General features: G+C 39.3%; 1 protein-coding gene across 2 annotated transcripts in view; it reads left to right on the top strand.

The window, feature by feature from the left end:
• The first annotated feature begins 1692 nt into the window (after nucleotides 1-1692).
• Nucleotides 1693-21405, top strand: part of GRHL1 (grainyhead like transcription factor 1) — a 58366-nt gene continuing 38653 nt past the window's right edge. The window contains exons 1-7 of one of the 2 annotated variants that reach the window (XM_034432077.3): nucleotides 1693-2350; nucleotides 14330-14516; nucleotides 15813-15883; nucleotides 17192-17582; nucleotides 18445-18521; nucleotides 19451-19607; nucleotides 20792-20903. In XM_034432077.3, the coding sequence (XP_034287968.1) occupies nucleotides 2331-2350; nucleotides 14330-14516; nucleotides 15813-15883; nucleotides 17192-17582; nucleotides 18445-18521; nucleotides 19451-19607; nucleotides 20792-20903 (1015 nt within the window). In that variant the 5' untranslated portion in view covers nucleotides 1693-2330. Of the gene's footprint in view, nucleotides 2351-3725; nucleotides 4161-14329; nucleotides 14517-15812; nucleotides 15884-17191; nucleotides 17583-18444; nucleotides 18522-19450; nucleotides 19608-20791; nucleotides 20904-21405 lie in introns of those variants that run through there. The other variant, XM_034432076.3, reaches the window with a different exon arrangement.

Raw genomic sequence — 21405 nt, 5'->3', positions numbered from 1 at the left:
ACTGGATGTAAAACCAGGTCTGGTCGCATGATGATTCCCTTTACAACTGCATTGATTTATAATAGAAATTCTGGTCCTGTGTCATGTTACCTGTAGCTCTTCACACTTCTATGCACTCTGTGATATACAGTACTTTTCATTCTGACTCAAATACCTCCAAATTCTCTTTCCTTGTATCCCCTTCCATTCATTCTGTGGTGAGAGTCACCTGTCTTGTAATATTTTTTTCATATAGGATTCATATTTTCTCTTCCCTCAACTGTTTTTATGCTAATTTCTTTCAGTTTTCTTCCATGTACTTTTTTGTTTCCTGAAATCCTTTCTTGACATTAGCAAGAAATTATCTACGCCACATTTAGATTCTCTCCCCATCATTGTACCGTTCACTAATTCAATCTTTCATTGTGAACAAATGAATAAATTATGTTCTTAGAATTCTAGTCATTCCTTTGCCCTGCCTATACATTGATGGACTTATGTTTAAATCATATAATCAAAACAAATATATGTTTTTTCTCAAAATTGGTTACTAAAGACTTTCTTTGGTACTGGGATCTCCAAATGACCAATTCACTTTTTTATACCTTGTCTTGTTTTCACTATCAATTTATGTTACACAACCAAATTCCCCCCCTGCCATTTTGCAATGTTGCACAATGTTTCATAATTACCCCTCAAACTCCTATTTGATCCCTCCATTATTACCGTTCTACTATTGGAGTGTAACGTTTGCTGATTTTATTATTAAATATTTGAACTGTTTTTTATATGTGATTTGAATATTAAATGTTTCTTCTGTCAATGTAAATGTTACAAATGTTAAATATGTAATTATGGAGGCTTGATAATGTAACTCTAAATTATGGGGAAATGGAGTTGATAAACAAGACTCTAGTATGTCAATATACAAGAAACAAAACTGAACGAAAATGTCTAATTATCTTTTCAAAGGGTGGTGACTTATGTTTTGCTGATAACTTTCATCCTTCATTAATGACTGATCTTACCCCTATTTCAATGTCATATTACATTACTAGGAAATGTAGAGATAAAACAAATATCTAAATTCAAAAACCACCCTTCATCAAGATATTTGCCTTGGGCAAGTCACTTTATCCAATCCATTTTACTGGGTGGTTAGGAGAGAAATCTGTATGATGAAGCATTTTGTTTACGGAGTGTCTACTACAGGAACCTGCCTTCAGAGACCATCACATAAGGCCTAGTCTCAGGCCTCAGAAAATTGGAAGGCAAATCAAAAGTGTATAGCAGCATCTCAGTTCGGGAACACTTTGGTAGACACGCAACTACCGTCTGGTGCATTTTTTAAAATTAGTCATCTATTTGCCTAAAGTTCAATTGGTGGATATGCATCTTTTAGGTTGATGTTTATTTTGCGTCCCATTATTGGCTTTATCGGAGTAAAAAAACAACAACAACTCCAGAATATAGATTTTAGACACCCTTCTTCGAGATATTTGAGCCGCGTTTCAAAGATGCCTCTATCAGAAAGGCAGCAAGTGGAAATTTAAATATCAATAGAACGCGTCCGCATTCTCCTTAAAAGTGAAATCGGGGAACAGGTTTGGATTTAGTTCCGGCAAGTGAAACAAACACACGGACGCAGAAATCCCCAGCCCCGCCCGTCGGAATCACCGTCAGTGACACACTTAAGATACGCTTTAAATCCTCATTCCGATCTTGCGTCTCTCAACCACAGCCAGGATTTCAATTAACGCAACCGCGGCGTCTCTCTCTCTCAACTCCGCGGGGAGGGGAGGGGGAGGGGGAGGGGGAGCGTTTACATAATTTGGCCCTTTCGTCTTCTTGACAGCACCGAGGAGGTTCGAGGGGAGCCTGAACCACGCCGGAGAAGCTGCGTCACAACAACGCTACGTTGACAGAACCTCCCGTGGGATCCGCTTGCGATCCTCCGCCAGCGCAGCGCAACGGGGGGAATACACGCCAAACCCCAACGTTCCATTTAGAACGCGGCGAACACCGTCTTGGCCCCGCCCTCTCCGCTGCAATCCTCCAATCGGGCGTGCCGCTGGGGCGTTGCTCCGCTGTCGTTCCATCCCACCCGGCACCAGCCTCTCGGCTCCAGCCAATGGGAAGCGAGGCGCAGTTGCGAATCCACCTGCGCCTGCCGGGAGCCACCTGAGCGAGCGAGAAAAGCCGACAAAACCCGTTTGTGCGGCGATCTGCGTACGATCTTTCTCTCGCTGCTCTTCTTTGCTCTTCCTCATCCCCTCCCTAACTCGCCTGGGCCGCGGCAAGTTCCCGTCCCAACCAGCCAGGCCAGTTCTGCCACCCACTGACTGCCAGACATGACACAAGAATACGACAAGTAAGTGATCGAGCTGGGTAGACTGGAAGGAGAGGAAAAAGGGGGTGAGTCTGGGCAGGTTCGACCGGTGTGCCTACCCCCTAACCCACACTCCGCCCCCTCCTCCCGTGGGATTTTTCTCACTTTTTTCAGGCTATTCTTGCGGCTACTAATGGTGGAGGGGACGAAGCGATCGGAGTCTTTTGAAGGGTGGGGGGGAGGAGGAGGAGGAGGAGGAGGATGGGGGGGGGGAAGAAGCCGCGCTGGGTCCTCCTCGCCCTGTTCCGTCGTAAACCTTCGCAGCGGATCTTGCCTACTCTGGTTTAAGATTGAGCCTAGTAGGCAAACTATTAGAAGCGCGTTATACGGTAAAAAAAGGCCGTCGACCCGGATTAAGTGTGTGTCAATTTACAGGCGGACAGATTTGATTCCCAAACGCGACCATAATCTAGCCCGTCTGTGTGGAGGTGAAGTCAAGACTGAGGAGGTTGCGTTTACACCTGCGCCTACCCTACCGCCTGTATTAAGTTCGTGTCCCAGCTACATTTTTACACAACCTACATCCCCGCGCGTTGCCTCTCCCAAATATTTCCAGTGGCGGGTGGGGGGTGCATCGATCCTTCGTGGCTCGTTTCCCAGAAATCGGGTTGTGGGTGGCTTTCTGGAATGGGCGTCCCTTAACTAGGGTCTTTCCCTCAGCGTCGGACAACAAGTCCCATTAATCCATAGCCACTGGGTAACTGGCAGAATTTTGAGATCCTACTGGAGGGCGCCTGTCGGAGGAGTCCGAACGAACGTGGCCGATCGAGCGATCGAAATTTGAAGTCGAGAGTCCGCGCCAGATTGCTCAGGGTCGCGCGTGTAGGAGATTGCCGGCTGAGCGAGTGGGGTGTGTGTGTGTGTTTGTGTGTTTGTTCTATTGATGTTCGTCCACCTGATCACTGTTAAATAATCCAGTTAAGGATAAACACTCTAGCCCGTCTTGAGATTAAACAAGGAAGAGAGAGCGTTAAGGGCAACGGGCTTTAGTGGACTCCGATGAGGGAAACAGGTGTTCAACTTTGCCTAGATCCGGATTGAATTTGCAAACGAATTCCGCTGTGCGTGTGAAAGCACTGCCTGGGACAGTGTCCCCAAGGCAGAAGAGACAGCAAGGGAGGCTTGGAACGAAGTGGCATTCTTTTGATTCTCTGCCTTCTAATGTTCTGGATTGACTTGGTCAAAGCAGTCGAGTAGTGCTTTTTTGGATTTTGCGTGGCTTTTTCCACTTGAAGTCGTGACTGAGAGGAGCTTGCCTTTGAAACCTGACACCCATGCTGAGTGGTTTGTCATCCCCCCCCCACACATCTTCTCCACCACTGCCTCTTTAAATGTTGAGTGTGATGAATAATCACTTGTATCTCAGGAGGAGCTTAAGGTCCCCACCTTCCAAAAAGGAGGAGAAAAAAAGTAATGTCCATGGAGGTGGCTCCAGTGCAACCCTTCGCCTTGCCCAGGGCTGTCCCTTTGACTGGTTTATCTAGAGCAGAAACTTAATGAAGGGCTGTACATATTTTTTTTTTCTCCTTCTTTGAAGATGAGGGCAAGGGCTGGGCAATGAGAGAGCTGCCTTAACTGGGGCATCATTACTTTGGTGTTAATTGCTTTGAATGCTGTTGATTTAAGATTTTGCTGAGCTTTGAGACTGAGGTTCCAGTAGGCCCTGATGTGCAGGCTTATTCCGTGGATATCAAAGAGCCACCTCTTAATGCCTTGTTGAAGAAGAAGGAAAAAAAAAAACACTAATGGATTTTTATGAAAGTCACTCTCTAGGGAAGGTGGATTTGTCCAGGTAATTTGCTCTTTTTGTAGACATTTTTAAAATGACCTTATATGTGAGTGGGTAAAACATATAAAGTGATAAGTAATTTCATCTAGCCTGGACTTTATTTTGTGTGTGGTGACTCTGATGTGTCTCTTTTCAAGTGTTTGTGCCTTTATTACCCGTGATAAAAGAATGGCTATGTAAATTCAGGGATTAGCTTTTTGGTCTGATTGCATGCAAAGTAGTCTTAAGAGCCCCTTTAATAATGTTTTTGCTTCATTTCTAGTATATGGCGAGATAACTTTTTTAAAAAATTCTTTTAATTATGTGTTCCATGATAAAGATAGAAGGCTACCTCTTCTTGGAAGGGAACTTTATTAAAGGCAGGTTCATAGAGAAGTTTATTAGATCTTTGGCTAGGATTATATATACAATATTTATAGAGAGACCTTTTGAGAATGCATCGCTGCTTGTCCTGGCTCTGGGGACAGAACACTGCTGCAGATAGAATGCTGTCATTCTTTGGGCTCCCAAGTTCTAAATCTAATTTGGTGCTTCAGTAGCCATCTGGCCATGCAAGAATTTTGAGAGTGTATTGCTGCTCCAAAATTGAATCTGTATGGATTCTGGCATCCTCTCATCTTCCTACTTTGCAACATGGACTTTATCGAGCTGTCGAGGCAACATATATGCATGTGTGTCTTTGTAAGAAGACTTTTAGTTGCATTCAACTACTTGTCTATATGCTATCATGCAGGATTGTTGAGAATTGGAGGACATTCACTGTAAAAGTTTCTTGTTCTAGTGCAATGTTGCCTGGTAGTATGGATAATACTTCTTATGATAGAGCAAATTTGACTTCTAGATTTGGAGGAGAGTTTTCTGCAGATTTAGCTAAGACAAGGTACCTGTTTCCCTTTGGTGCTACACAGTAGTTTTACTCATCCATACCTAAAGTGGCTCCCATTGTGATTGTATATGGTTTACCAATAAAGGAGAAAATTTGTAATTCAGGGTTGAAATTAGGGCTCCTTGGTGCTCTCTGAGCTTGGGTTTTTGTTTTTTTTTTGCAGATGTTTCATTACCCAAACTAGGTAATATCATCAGTACTAGTTTGTGTAATGAAATGTACTAGTTTGTGTAAAGAAAACAACCAAGTTCAGGGTGTAAATGGTTTACTCTGTAGTTTGTAGATATTGCTGATTTTTGTCTACAACTAGAGCAGTTATGCTGAATCCTGGAATTCATTTTGTAATGACTACATTTTCCAGTGATAGTAATTAAATCACTGGGAAAACTGCTGTGCTATAAAATTGTAAGACATTAGAATGATATTCCAGCATAAGAGAAGGAGAATATCTTCTATTAATCATACTTTTTAATTGTTGCCTTTAAGGGTGCTCCGTTTGTTTTCTTTACCAAAAGACATTGCAGAGGAGACTTGACATAATTCATGTATATTGCCAAGTTGTTTTTAAAGATCAAATCCAACTGTGCTCTTTGTCAAGGTTTAATAAGTGTGCACAACTTGTAAATGCCTCTTCTCATATACACATTTGTGAAACCAATAGATTTGGATTTATTATTACTGAAATACCACTTCTCTATATAGTCCTTTTCCAAAGCAGAATTTGGAAACTGGTCCTAGAATTGCACGGTTATTTTTCAATAGACCAGAAATCAAAACTATTTGCTTTTTCAGGGTTTTGCAAATGTGACTTACGATACATTTGAAAAACCCTAAAACTCTCAGAGATTGCTTTATCAAACCATCAAATTAAACAGTCTTTTGTTTGGCAAACTCCTCTGTATTTGGCTCTTTGTTCTCTCAACTTTTTAAAGTTTTTTTGTTCCCAGTGTTCATTGGGGGAGATTGAAGTTTCAAATGGCTATCTGCCATTATTTATATTCCGAGTGGAACCTGTTCCTTTTTCCCCCATCCCTAGTGTTAAAATATGTCTAAAATGTATTTGCCCACCGCAGAGATAATTGATTGGTGAGATATTCATGTTGTGATTATGTGGGTATATAAATTCATAGACCTGTCAATCATCAATTAATAATCCTAATCCATACTCATTAGGTGGGAGGGAAAAATACTAGACAGCCAAAGTGAAATGGACATAATTGATTGGTGCATGAAACTTTCTGGTGGGCTAAAACTTTTTGGTAGACAAAAGAAGGAACAAGAATGTTCTGAGCTTTTATTTGCATTAGGTTTTAAAAGAAAAAAAAACTTAAATATGTTTCTTCTTTGGCTGCTCTAGCTTTATAGAGCTCTGATCAAGGAGGCATGACCATTGATTCTTTTAAAATTGTTCCCTGAACATCCATATAAGTCTTTAAACTTGTATTTAAAACTTCTTTCACTAAGATTTGAAGGAAACTCATTTGGCGCTATAAAACTTGTTGAACCAAAGGTTCCTAACAGCTGCAAAGCACTTAACAATTTCCAAAAATGATTAGAAAAGGAAATATGTGAATTTAGTGTCCTTTCAAAGATACCAACCGCAGTTTGAGCAAGATGGCTATTCCCTCCTTTCCCAGAGCTCTAAATCCACCAGAGACCCCTGTCTTTCAATCTCCTCATGAGGAGGAATTGAATGGAGCACTTGCGGGCAATCTCAAGTCCTCCTCTTGTTCAGGGAGGAATTACGAAAGGCCACTCTATTTGCTGGCTCTTCGTTCCATGGTAGTCACTGGCTCTGCTTTTACTTCAGTTCACTATATTTTTCCCAGAACATAGTGAACTGTATTTCACTATGTACTGGGAAAGACATACGATAGTTCCGTATTCTGTAAGCATGACTCCAAAAAGAGTCCTAACAGTTTATCATATGAAGAACCTCTGTATTAAAACTACTTTATCCCTGTAACGCATTACTGCTGTGATGTTTTGTTTTGTTTTTTGGGTTTTTTTTGCAAATTATTGAAGCAGAAAATAAACTGGTACTTATGAAGTAATTACAAGCACAATAGAAGACTTATTTGCAGATCTTGCCAAATGCTTTTTAGTATTATATGGCTAGTTCACTCTGCCAGTCGAGTTGTCAGAACTTAAAACTTGACACAGGACAGCTGTCAAAAATATACACATTTTGAGGGCTTTTTTTTTTTTTTTAGAAAACATGGTCTCATTTTCCTAAAAGAACCTGCTGTTTTATTCAGAGATTGAGTTACTGCCAAACCCTGGGCTTTGTTGATAGCTCTAGAGATAATTCTTTCTACACTCCTTTTTAACAGAGCTAGCTTAGCTTTAAGGCATTTGAGGATTTTATTTGGGAATGATGCAATGAGAATGAGTTTGCCTTTTTTATATATTAGCAATAGTATAATTTGGGGGTCTGCCAGTTGAGACCAAATTACAGGGCCATTATTTTTAAGAAAAAAATACCATCTCATAATTTTCCCTGCTACTAGGCCATCTTATGGCTGTGTCAAATATCATAATAATTTACCCAGAAATGAATAAGTACAAACCTCTTGATTCATTTGTTTAATTGGGTTGTCTTTATCTAGTTTTGGGAATTGTGTGGAGAACAGATTATCTTTTAGGTCAGTGGCTCTCAGCCTGTAATCCATGGACTCCTGGATGGGTGGGGGGCAATATCATCACAGGGGCCTGTGAAGGCTTGAAGAAATGTTATGATTTAAATCTTGAGTTAAATCTTGGGGGTCTGTGGCCATGGTTCATGGCCACAAAAGATATTTAAAGGGGGTCTGTGTTGAAGAAAAGGTTGAGAACCACTGCTTTATATCATATTATGCAGAAATATTGAACTTGCAAAAGTTCGCAAACTTTTAAATCACTATTGTAGGAAACCACTTAGCTGAATTCACGTCTAAATCCTAATTCCAACTGAGGTGTTGGATGAAATTTGTTCTACCTTAAGCAGAAGTAATTGAAAAAGAGGTGAAGGACCTCAAAAGCTCAAACACCTCATAAAAACTGAGGTGGCTTTTGGTAGAATCTCCCCTAATAGAACCTTTTACAGCTCTTCCTAGCCTTCCAACAGCAGGAAAACACTTCATTGGTATATTAAATACCTTGGTGTGCTCTTCCATATGCTGCACAGATTGTGCTTCACCTATTTCACTAAACCACAATAGGAGCTGCTTAGTACGGTGTATATTCTCCCACCCCTTCAGCTGTGGTTCATTAAACAAACCATGTTTTGTTTAAGTGTCTGTGGAGATTCTCAGTCATCCAGGTCATGGATGTCCCAAAAGTGCTTTTTCAAAAAGCAATTAGACTTTGTTGCCTCTTGAAAAGGCACCTTTCGGACATGTTTTGTTTAATTTAAACTATTAAACCATATACCGGTAAGTGAATATCTGTGCTCTCAGCTAATAGTAACTTTACAGATGGTATTGGACAATTCTTAAATAAAAGACTTTGTACTTAAAATACATTTTTGACTATACCTATTTGGCAGACTAGTGTCCATCAAAATATTTCATAATGCAGATGTCTTTTGGAGATGGATGACTTTCTTGTTGAAGTAGTAGGAATAATAAAACTGTACTGTTAAAACTGTACTGTTTGGACTTAATTCTAAATTTATTATTAAACTGCAACAGCTTGCATAGGAAGATAGGAGACTTCGGGCAGGAGCATAATCTTGATGCAACATCTACTAATCACTGGGTGGTTGTTATGTAGATGAGGGCAGCTTTAATCTGCTAGAGAAATCATGCATATTATTCATGGCTCTTTGTTAGAGGATAAGGGAGGGAATTAAGTAGAAAGTGTTGCACAGAACTTCTCACACATTTTGGGAATCCTTGGTGACTGTATGGGCAGAGCTTCCAGATGAAGGACATCAAAAAGCAACTGGGTAATCTTAACTGTTCCATTAAATATAGCAGAACAACCTGTAAATGATGGACCTGCCTTGACTTCTGAAACAAGTAGAATTTTAGTTTGGCCATATAATAGATTAAGGAGGATATTAGGCAGGCAAAGGAATTAGTAGAGAAAGAGGACAGAAAGCAACAACTGCATTTACTCTGTGGAATCAAGATCTTGTCTGATGTTTAATAATTGGTCAGTGAGTCTGCTTAAAATACACCCCATTTCTAGATTACTCTTTCTGCCATTAGAAAAAATCTGTTCTTGGTGATGCCAGTGTAATTTCAGCCAACGAAGACACTATTTCAATATATTTGATGTGACTCATAAAACTAATAGATGTCCAGACAGGATGATGTAGGAGAAAGGAGAATGGATAATGTCATGGTTCCACATAATAAAGGATTTAGAGCTGTGCTAATTTAAAGGAGAAAAGGTTATTTGGAATAGACATTGCACCTGTCAGCAGTTACTTAAACTGTCTCTTTCCATCGGCACACACAGTGGTAGACATACAATCCCAGGAAAATATGCTTTTGATTTAAGGAAATGCTGACTGGCCTAACATGCACACCTACACACATTCCAAGTCATCCTTCAAAGCCAGATCTCTGCATAAGTAACCATAAGTAACCATTAGAACTTAGATTTTCATCATGGACTTAAATTTTTAGCTATTTTAGGACTTCTAAAACATGGATTTTGAAGACAGTAACTGTTCACAACTAAATTATTTAATGTCTTTTAAACTTTTTTAAAAATTTTATATGTTATGTTTTATCTCGGCTGTTCACCGCCCTGAGTCCTGTTGGAGAAGGGCGGTATAAAAATCAAATCAAATCAATAAATAAATAAATGAATAAATAAATGGACTGAATAAAGCATCTCAGCTCTTTCAAGAGCAGTAGCCTGTTCTGCATGTTAGCTGCGGATTTTTAATAGGACAAATCCTTTTTCAGAAGAGTGTACAGATGGTAAATCAGGTGAAGGTGGGAAAAATATATTGCTTGACAGGCATTATTTGGACTTTCAGGAATGGTGATGAATCCCAAAGTACCCCTTAGGCTGTATACCTTTCACCAGGTTATATAATTTGGCTTAATCCAGCTGGCCAGTGATTTAAAATACTATTTAATCCATTGTTTCATTTGGGATTTGCTGAAATAGAATAGTAAATATTACACCATGCCTCCGTTTTTAGATATCTCTGCTGAGAATTTTCATGAAAATACTATGTAAGTAACGTGGGAGAAAAAAACGGTATATCCTGTGTGAAATCCCACACGATTGTCCTATGGGGCAGTGGAGATGATTACTGGCTTTCACCCCAGATAATAAATTCTATCCAGATTGAAAACTTCAGAGAAATCTAAGTGATTTTCTGGCCTTCTCTAACACAAATTATAACCTAGAGTAGATGAAGCAGTTTCTGTTCTATAATCTGAAAGTTTGAATGATAGAATTGGAAAGGACTTCAGAGGTTATTTTATCGTGCCTCACTACTGAAGTACTTTGCACAAAAGGTTGCTCAATGGCTTCTGTAAAGGAGAATATACCTGTCCATGAAATGGGCTGTTCTGCTGGCTGACTGCTTTTACTGGCTGGAAACTTCTCCTAATATATAGCCTGAATCTGTGTGGTTCAAGCCATTGGTTCAGATCATTGCCGCCAGGTCAATCGTGACTATTCTACTTCTTCCTCAGTATGACAACCTGAAGTCTACAGTCATATGTCCCCTCAGTCTTCTCTTCTGCACGCAAACATATGTAGTTCCTTGCAGAACTTGATTTCCCGTCCTCTCACCATTTTGGTTGCCCTGTTCTGAATTACTTCATTTACTGATGTCCTTTTTAGACAACAGTGCCAAGAACAACATGCTATTCCAATGTTATCTAAGCAAAGCAGAGCAGATTGGGACAATTTCTTCCTGTGCTTTATGCTCTGTTTCTGGACTCTGTGTTAATATAGTCCAAAATAGCATTTGTTCTCCTCACAACCTCATTACAACTATTGGCTCATGTTCAACTTATGATCTTCTACAGAACACCTAGATATTTTTCAAATATACTACTACCAAGCCAAGTGCTCCCCATCCTATACTTATACCCTTTTGTTTCACTCCCTAGCTTTAGGATTTCGCAAATCTCCCAATTAAATTTTGTCTTGTTTGTTTTGGCCCACTGTTCAAGTCTGACTAGGTCTTTTCTCTTCCTCTTCTAAATTGTTAACCCCTTCTAGGTTGGGCCATCTGAAAATTTGCTAATCATCTGGGTACAGGTCATTAATATAAAGTTTGGACAGCTGGAGACTTGTGGTATTCCTCTTGATATTATTACTCTACAAGTTGATGTAGAATCCAGTATGAGTACTTTGTAGAAATGATTATTCAGTGAATTATGAAACCAACAATTATATCATCTGGGCCACATTTTATCCTTTCTTTAAAAAGGGACATGTGTGATGAAGAGTGATATCCATTTTCTCCAGCCAGGTGGCATTTAGATATTTGGGAACTATTGGTTTGGTATTATTATTTATTATTATTATTTATTATTTATTCAATTTATATACCGCCCTTCTCCTAATGGACTCAGGGCGGTGCACAGCCAAAACTAAAATACATAACAATACAAAATTTAAAATTAATTAAAAGAATTATATACTTTGGCCTGAATTAAAACAGTGCGAATTAAAACCCATTAACAAATTAAAACTAAACAATTAATAACCATTAAAAACTAAAAAAGGGGAAATTATAGGTCCCAACATTAGTGCTTGACAAAAAAGAGTGTCCTTTGTAGGTTTCTGCTACTTTTGCTTCAAGGACTGATAGTATCATATGTTTACATGTGGTTCCAGCCCTTCCAGAAATATACAGTATGAAGCAAAACTCTTGATTCCGTCTTAAGTGTTAACCAAATCATGTGCATGTTCAAGGACAAACTGTGTTTTAACTGGTTTAAAGCCAGCTCAAACAGCATTATCTCATCTGTAGGGACAAAGCAGATATTGGATAAACATCATTTTAGAAATTACCTTAAAAATGTGTTGAATATTTTTAACACATTTACCAGGCCAAAGAAAGCCTTTTAGATAGTGGGCATACTCTGTGCAAGTTTCCTTCTAAGCATGTTGTTTGTTTGTTTGTTCGTTCATTCCTTTGATTTCTGTAGTCACCCAACTTGACTCTGGATAGCTATAGAAATCAAATAAATAGATAAATAAGTGTGCATGCTGAAATAAGACATAGAGTTTAATCCGTCTGAGTCACCAGAAATGGAAAGTCTCACTTGAATTGGACCCGAAATGTGGATTTTGAGGGCAAAAATGGTCATATGGGTGTTGCCTTTTACACAGTTTTCTACACCGGTTGAATTGATAGGGATAAGATTGTTGGCTAGAGGAGATTTTGAATGTATCCAGCACAGATGAGGCTACAGGTGGCTCTGAATTGCTGTGTTCTAGCTCAGGGGTCCCCAACCCCGTCTGTGAACTAGCACCGGTCCACAGAAACAAGCAAAGCTCCATCCATGGGATACAGGCACCATGCAAAACTACGTCCCCTCTGGTCGGCAGAAAAATCTTTCTCCATGGAATCGGTTCCTGGTGCCCCAAAGATTGGGGGCCTCTGTTCTAGCTCACTAGATGAGAGAAAGCTTTGAGACTCTACCCAAAACACAGAAATCAAGTTGATATTTTTAAAATAGAGGTTTGTGTGTTTGCCTTTTGCTTTTCAAGTTCGCATTACTTGTTCTACAAAAATTAACTCCTCTGAAGCTTTTTCTATAAATATGTTGACTTTAAGTTTTAAACTTAGTGGGAGATAATAATTTAGTGTAAAAACAAATGTCTCTTACATATTAAATTCCAGCTAGGTTTTATACCTGTTATCTACCTGTAGCTCAAATCCTCAGGCATGACTGGGAGGACTCTTGACTAATTATCTCATTTGATGTCAGGCAGATACCAGCAGGTCCTTACTGTACATCCTTAAAGCACATAAGAAATCTCTAAGTTAGAGGTGTGCAAGCAGGGTCCTAGGGCTGTCTGACCTTCTCATTTGGGTACACTAAGCAGAACTGCTCCATAAATTGTCACCAAATTTGAAATTTTAATAGGCCAAAGTGGAAAATGATGAACTATAATGGTGATAATCATGCTAACTGCATCACACCTAAATCATGACATTAAATTTCTCTTTCTGTCATGGCCCAATCTGATATTCATTGGTGGCTCATTCCAAGACCAAATCAATTTTTGAGCTTACAACAGGTTATAAATCCCTCCAATATTCTAAACTTTCTCCAAATTTTGGCTGGCCAGGCTGATGGGAAATACTGAAATTCCAGTGCATGTGAAAGTTACAGTTTCACGGCCCCAGAAGAACATTGGAAAATGAATGGGATCAACATTCCTAAGTCATTGTGTATAATTTCCGAAGTTTAATGAAAATGAAAATATTTTGCCTCCTTGGATTCCTAAAAAAAATAGAATTGGTCTAGTAATACTGTGCATTGTATAATAATAAAGTTGAACGTCAAATTTCATAGCTGGGAAACAGTCTGTGAGTGTCTTTGTTTGTATGCAGTGGCCCTTTGCTGCAGAATGAATTGAGCCTGGCCAAGGTGTAAGCTATTAATTTAATAGGCAAGATCTGCACAGCTTACAAAATGTTGTGTTTATTTGTGAGCTTTGAGTGTGAATCAAATCAGACTATGCCAGTTAACGATAATGGGTGAGATAATGGGTACCCTTCAGATTGTCATCCAACATTTCATCCTAAATCATAATGTGGTTTGTTTTGAATAAGTTTGAATCTGACCACTATGGCTTAGTATGTAAGACAACCTACAACTCCTAGATTCATGTTAAATGTGGTCAGTGGCAGCAAGGCAGTGGTGAAATTCAAATTTTTTTACTACCGGTTCTGTGGGTGTGGTTTGGTGGACATGGTGTGGCTTGGTGGGCGTGGCAGGGGAAGGATACTGCAAAATCTCCATTCCCACCCCACTCCAGGGGAAGGATACTGCAAAATCCCTTTTCCTTCCCACTCCTGGGGGAAGGATATTGCAAAATCTCCATTCCCACCCCACTCTGGGGCCAGCCAGAGGTGGTATTTGGCGGTTCTCTGAACTACTCAAAATTTCCGCTACTGGTTCTCCAGAACCTGTCAGAACCTGCTGGATTTCACCTGTGTGCAGCAAGGGCACTGTAGTCTGACACACACGCAACTTTAATGGGTGGTGGAAGTACTTTACCTTCTGGATGCCAATCAAAGTTTGTGTTCAGCTCCTTTGCAATTGTGCTTTGTTCAGTCTCTCTCTCTTTCTCTCTCTCTCTCAAGCAAAAGGCCTGTCTTGGTTCTACAGAATGAAACCCTCTATTCCCAAAGGCGACCATACACTAGTGAGGATGAAGCCTGGAAGTCCTTCCTTGAAAACCCCCTTACAGCAGCTACCAAAGCCATGATGAGCATCAACGGGGACGAGGACAGCGCAGCTGCTTTGGGCCTCTTGTATGACTACTATAAGGTAATTCATTGGAGCTTGGGACTGCTGGAATTTAATTCACATTCTTTACGCTGGGGTTAGCAACAGTAAATTGTATGGATTTCTGTCAGCCTCATGTTACTATTAAGACCTAAATAGCTGAACACCGCACTCTAAAGTTGGACACGACTGAACAGGGAAACCTTTACCATTACCTACTTTTCTCTCCTCCCTACCTAAGGTTATAAGCCCAACACAAGTATGAGTACTGATCATTCTTCAGAACTAACTGTCAGACTGAAGAGAGCTGTTGTAAAGGCATTTGTGGCTGTATTTCATTTTGGTTTGGTTTGGTTAATTTTATTTTACAGTATTTGTATATTAAATCAAAGCAGTGTATATGCATTATTAAGTATATGTATGATTATTATGCATATTTTTTCTGATGTGTCTTCTCTGTAAACTGCCAAGAATCCTTGGGGATTCGGTGATGTAGCCGTCATTGTCATCATCATATCATCATCACCATCACCATCATCATCATCTCACCATCATCATTTTTTAATAGTTTATTGGACCTGGAGTTTCAACACAGAATTCCTGAAATATATAGACCAACCCTGAAAATTCTATGTTCTGATTATGATAGCTTTCCAAGGTGGCTTATGGTTGGCTTACAAGCAAACGAAGCACTGCCTATAGTTGAGTCTGTATTTTTCCAGTGCTTCTTGACTCAGGTAGCACTACACACATACACACCCCTCTGATTTGCTAAGTTGTGCTTAAAGCCATTTTGTACAACATTCTTGCCTTTTTGACAAATAGTCAGCTGCTTAAAGAGGGTGTTCCCAACTGTCATTTATATGGTTTGGGTTCAGCAGACAAAATTGTTTGGATGCAAAGGTGCTGCTGATACAGCAGATTTCCATGCTGGAGGATACTGAGCTAACAAGCAAATTGCTTTGTAAAAAAATGTTGTTAAAGTAAAGATAATCTACTTCATGTTTACTAAAGCTGTGATCATCATTCATTTTTTTTTAGACTGTAGAATTACTACAATATTTGCATCATGTCTTAAAAGCAAATGTTAAACTGAAATAGGAGATATAACAAATAGACTGCCTTGGCCATAATCTCCTATTTGATTGATAAAACAGTTCTGAAGTTGTTAGCTTTGAAACAAGACTGATTGTTTTTAGCTGGTATCTCCAAGCCAAATATTTATGCTTTTAAAATGTATTTTTGATACAGTGTATTCCGGTAATTGTTAATATCCTAAAAAACTGTGCTTAGTTATTGTCCTTTTAATAAAGTAATTGATATATTTTATATTCCAAGGTTCCCCGGGAAAGGAAAGCTTCTACAATGAAACCAGATGTAGACCAGTCTGATCAAGATCATGGGAAAAGGTTCAGTATTCAGTTTTGAAATGGGTAATATACCTGTTTTAAGCCAGGATCCTTTTTAAAGAAAGGAATAATTTTTAACTACATTGAGATTTGGCTTTTTATATAGTGAGTTGACACCAAGATTTTGTTTACCCTCAGCTGTTGATTAAATCAAAGTATTTTAGCTTATACAAATTGGTTAGCTGCAATAATTGTGTTACCAAATCACACTACTTTATGGCAAAACCAATCAACCAAGTTATGGTTTAATTAGTGCAAGATATGAACGCAGTGAGACTTTATCAAGTTGTTTAAAGCTTGAGTTTATCCAGATATAATACAAATGTAACTCCACTCTTGTTCTCAGTTTACTATAGGTAGATTAACATAAATAAAAAAGTGTCTGGCTTATATGACTAAACTTGGGTATGTCAAAAAGAGAAAATTCAAACACTAGGCGTGTCCCAAAAGTCATCTGTATTTTTGTCCAGATTATCACTTCAGATCTATAGAAAATGCTGCAGCTTAATTTTGAAAAATGGCAGGGATATGATTATTGTTTCTCCTTTACAACTCAGAATTCTGTGATTTCTTCAAACGTAGTTGAAATGAAGAGTCTGCCACTGGCTTTTCTCTCAGGTTCATATTTGAACATTATGGAAGAAAAGTGTCGCATTTCTCATAGCTAGATATTTTTTTCAATTATAACCTGAATCTTTCAATTGTTAGGAGTTTCTGATGATGCTTTTATAACTAATTATGCAATGTGATCTTGCTGCCTTTGACTATACGAGCATTAGAAGATTTGCCTGTTTGGTTTTTAATTTATAGTTGCACTGCCTTTACTTGAGATACTGGGTCTCTGATGAAAATGTGTATTTTGTGAATACAACTGCTAGTATAAAGCCTCAAGCTAGACATACCAACTGTAGGATGGTGCTAAGGAATTTCTGAGAGATTCCAGGAACTGAAAGATAGTCACCAGTTAAAGAGGGCAAAGGACTTATCCCAATATTCAAAAATGCTAAGTTTGAAGGAAAGATTATATGCATCTGTTTTGCTCCCTTATCTCTAGTCTGAAGAAAATAAAAAAGGGGAACAAAAGTGGACAGGTCAGAAATCTTCCCTCAGTGCTTAGTATTTCTATTGTCTTTCTTCTAACAATGTGTAGTCTGGATTAGTTTTTTGCTCATTGGTAGCAATAGGAGAATAATTCACGGAGGAAAGGTAACATCAAACAGGCTTCGGCATTAGCGTCTCTCCTCTTGAAATTGATTCTTTCTGCCATACGCTTAATCTACCACTCAATCAGTTCTCTTGTTTGTTTAGGAACAGTATGCCAAACCTGATGGAACAGTCACTTATTTCTGCTGGGGAGAACAGAGTGCAAGTCTTGAAAAACATGCCTTTGAATATTGTCCTTCCACACAGTTCCCAAATGGGCATGGACAAGAGGGGCCACCTGACAACCCCAGATACTACAGTCACTGTCTCCATTGCATCTATGCCCACCCATTCCATCAAGACAGAAACTCAGTCACACAGTTTCACTGTGGGCATCCCTCCAAATGTCTATCACCCAGAAGCGCCGGAGAGGGTGGTAGCTTTAGACCGGAGCCTCAACACCGACCAGTTTAGCACCAACAGCCAGCCTCAAAATTCCCAGCGACGTACTCCTGATTCCACCTTCTCAGAGTCTTTTAAAGAAGGTGTGCAAGAGGTACAGAAGTAACCTGCATCTTTTGCTTATTGGGTTCTTAGCCTAGAACTGGGTCTTCTGTAGTGATGAAGAAAAGCCGTACAACATAATGTTGGAACGTGAAGGCCAATTGGGTAGACAATTGGCCTTCCAGAGAATTATGAAAATGAGTCCTTACAGTTGTAAATTATAACTATACATATAATAAAAACAGTAAAAGTAACAGAATTTTTGTTAACAAAATAATAGATGAGAATATTTATAAGAACTTTGATGTCATCCTTTGTCCCTGCTCATTGTCCAGACTCTGCTATAGACATTCATGTAAGATAATCACTACAGATTTTGAGTAAATATAATGAGATTATGTTGGAAAAAGATTAAAAATGCAGATCTTAGAATGTTGGGTACTTGAATGTTGACCATCTTAAAAGCAGAGACTAACCCCAGCTCTGAGAATAAATAACAATGACATTCCTTCTCCTTTCCCCTCTGATTTTGAGTGTGCTCACTAATCTGCACATGGATATCAAGTTCCTATTTAATTCTTATGTAAACCTGAAATTTCAGTCCAATGGATTAGAAATAGAAGATTTTTTTACAGGTTGGATATGGGTATATAATTCTAATTTTAAAACAAAAGCAACTTCTGTACAGTATGGAATTGCTAGCAAGAGAACATGGCTCACCTTACAGGACGTGGCTCACTCACCTTGAATGTGAGCAAATTGTTTGTGTGATACATGAGTTACCTTGGTTCTAGACTAAGCTTGTTTTGTATCTGAATTATGGGTGTCAGCAAATAGTCTATTGATGATAAATTTAGTGCTGTTGTACTATTTAAAAATGGCTTTTTGTCTGAAATCTTTATGAACACCTACAGGTTTTTTTCCCTTCTGAACTGAATCTTCGGATGGCCAATGTGAATTCTGAAGACTATGTGTTTGAAAGCATTACTGGGTAAGTGTCTTTCCCTGCAAATTTAGTTCTTGCACAACAACTGGATTCTGATGCTCTTGCAAGCTTGTCTTGGCACACCTCACATTTGCTCTGTCCTCTTGCTCATGCTCTGCTTTGTGAAATGAAAGACCGAATCCCCGAGTGGTGAGATTTGGCTATTCCGCCCCTAATCCCTTTGGAAATATCACGTGAATCAGAACACGTACACAAGAATGTGCCTAGGTAAAATGAGGTACCGGTACTTTTCCACCCCTGGCTTGAAACTTAAAAGTTTAGCATTGCGGATTGTAAAGCAGTGTGGCCTCGCAAAGGAAAGCAGGTGGATTAATATTGAGTCTGTGGAAGTGTATTTCATCGCTCTTTTGGTGTACCACAGAAAGTGAGCTGTGAATCAGATAATGCTTCTACCACAAACACATGAGTGGATATCAGGTGCTCTTTTCGTCACTTTAGTCACAATGTCTCTAAGTTGGAGGAGAGTTGAGCGTTTCATTTAATCAGACAATGAAAATGAGGTGCTTCGAAAACATTATATAAATGTTATTATTTTACTTATCACATTCTATGCAGCATCATTCTACACAAATATAAAATACTGTAACCCAAGTGCAGATTAGCGAATGTAACATCTTCACAGCAGTTGAGCAATCTTGATACATCAGATTTTTAAATCAGGGTACCAAATTCTAGATACTTCTGGTGGCATTTTTACAGTCTGCAAATCCTCTGCCTCATTCCTAAAATTATAAGAGTGGATCCTGGTGATGTCATCTTAAATTTCCAATCCTGTATTTCTCACATATCTGCCGTTTATGGTCAGTCCCACTATTGAGTCTTCAGCTCTAATATCTAGCACATTGGGATTGTTATGTTTGGATGATTTCATGCAATAAGTTGTTTATAAAACTTCCTGTTCTGAATTTTTCCAGGAACAACTTTGAATATACGTTGGAAGCTTCAAAATCACTTCGGCAGAAGCCAGGAGATAATACGATGACTTATCTAAACAAGGGCCAGTTTTATCCCATTACACTGAAGGAAATTAGTGGTGGTGAAGGAATCCATCAACCCATCAGTAAAGTTAGAGTGAGTTACAATTAAAGGAAGTGTATAGGAGAGAAACTAATGGCAAAGGCTGGTAATAGCATTTCTGCTGTGCAAGAGGGGAAATAATTTGTTTGTGGATGACCCAAACTTCTTATGGGCTACCCATAATTTGTAAGGCTATAAATAGTCCATAACTGTTCTCAATTGGCTTTGATCTGATCCATCAACTTGTTTCCCCTCTTTTTAGCAAGTTTTTCTTTAGAATATAAAGACATCTTTTTTGCTTGCAGTCTGGGAAGCTGTACTGTAGTGTTAATCTAAATTAGCCCAGTAGTTTTTGGACTAGGAGTGTACAATTCTTTCTTTATGCTCTTGACAGTGGTTGCTAGGTAGATCAGGCTGATAAATAATTACTGCCTTCTTCATTAATAATATTCAATACATCAAAACACCTATCTATGAAAAAGTATGAAATCATGAACAATGACAACATTTTGTGGCTGGGCTGGTTTGATTTTTGCAAAAGCATGTAACCGATTATTATGATCTTATAATGAACCAGACTTCCTCAGTGATACTTAGTAATCCTCATTGCAAAGAGCAGGTTTTATTTCTAACTTTCCCAAATAAATAGAGGTTCTTCCTTTCTTTTGGAAGAATGTAGGGAACAACTTCAAGTACCATTGAAAGGCAGAATGTTATCAGCCTATTTAACAAGAATATTCCTTTATTTTATTATTATGCTGCTTCCTAAACTATTCCAAGTTACGATTTCTTGAACTGTTGTTATGTTATTGTCTGAGGGTTTTTACATTTGCTGCCATTGTAGGCCTATCTCCAAAACTTTATTTTTCAGCCTGTGATATTTTTGAAAGAAAGGTGTTGCTGTTTTGGATTATAGATGAAGGAAGTGCTTTATGCTTTTCTCTGGTTTTTGAGCACCCTTCATGGTTAATTCCTTGTGTCTGCCATTGTTGTTCTCAAATCTGAGAAGCTTGTTCTTCTAAACTTGGAAAGTTCACTTCACTTGTCCCTCAGAGCCCACAGATACAGAGGGCAGAGATAAATCTCCAGAGTTGCTAGTCCTAGGTAATAGCTGTCCACCCTTCAGCAAAAAACGGGCACACACACCCCTCTGCCACCCCCACCATATAGCTATTCTGTTAATGAAGCTTTTCTGCTTTCCCCCCCACCCCCGCCTTTTTCTTTCCTCCTCTTTGCAGAGTGTCATCATGGTTGTATTTGCTGAGGACAAAAGCCGGGAGGATCAGCTCAGGCACTGGAAGTACTGGCACTCCAGGCAACACACAGCTAAACAAAGGTGCATTGACATAGGTAAGAAGCTCTCAAGCAGCAGGTGCCAAAACACAACTTAGCAGGTTTCAGGTCTTGTGTTTGCTTGTGAGCTCAGGACCATCTTCAGTCAATGGTTCCCAATCTTGCCTGGCCCTATTTTGAGGTTAGATTCAGTGGTGGGATTCAAATAATTTAACAACCGGTTGTCTGCCCTAAAATGACCGGCTGGGGTGGGTGTGGCCAGGGGGTGTGACAGGCAGCACTTGGCCTCCTGCACCCCCCTGGGAGCAAAAATGGGCCATCGGGGCGGGTCGCCACGCCCCGTGCCCCATTTTGGGCCTAGTAGGCCTCCCTGCACTTACCTGGGAGCCAAAATGGGGCACATGGGAACTCCTGGAAGGGACGGGGCAGAGCCAGCCAGCAATTTAACTACCAGTTCACCCGAACTGGCCCGAACCGGCTGAATCCCAACACTGGTTAGATGGAAATCCAACTGCTCATCAGAATATTTTGTTTGGGAGAGAATTACAGATATAAACAA

Source organism: Pantherophis guttatus, chromosome 1 (genome assembly GCF_059756535.1).
Source record: "Pantherophis guttatus breed Tessera chromosome 1, ASM5975653v1, whole genome shotgun sequence".
Taxonomy (NCBI): domain Eukaryota; kingdom Metazoa; phylum Chordata; class Lepidosauria; order Squamata; family Colubridae; genus Pantherophis; species Pantherophis guttatus.
This window is presented reverse-complemented; position numbering and strand designations above follow the sequence as displayed.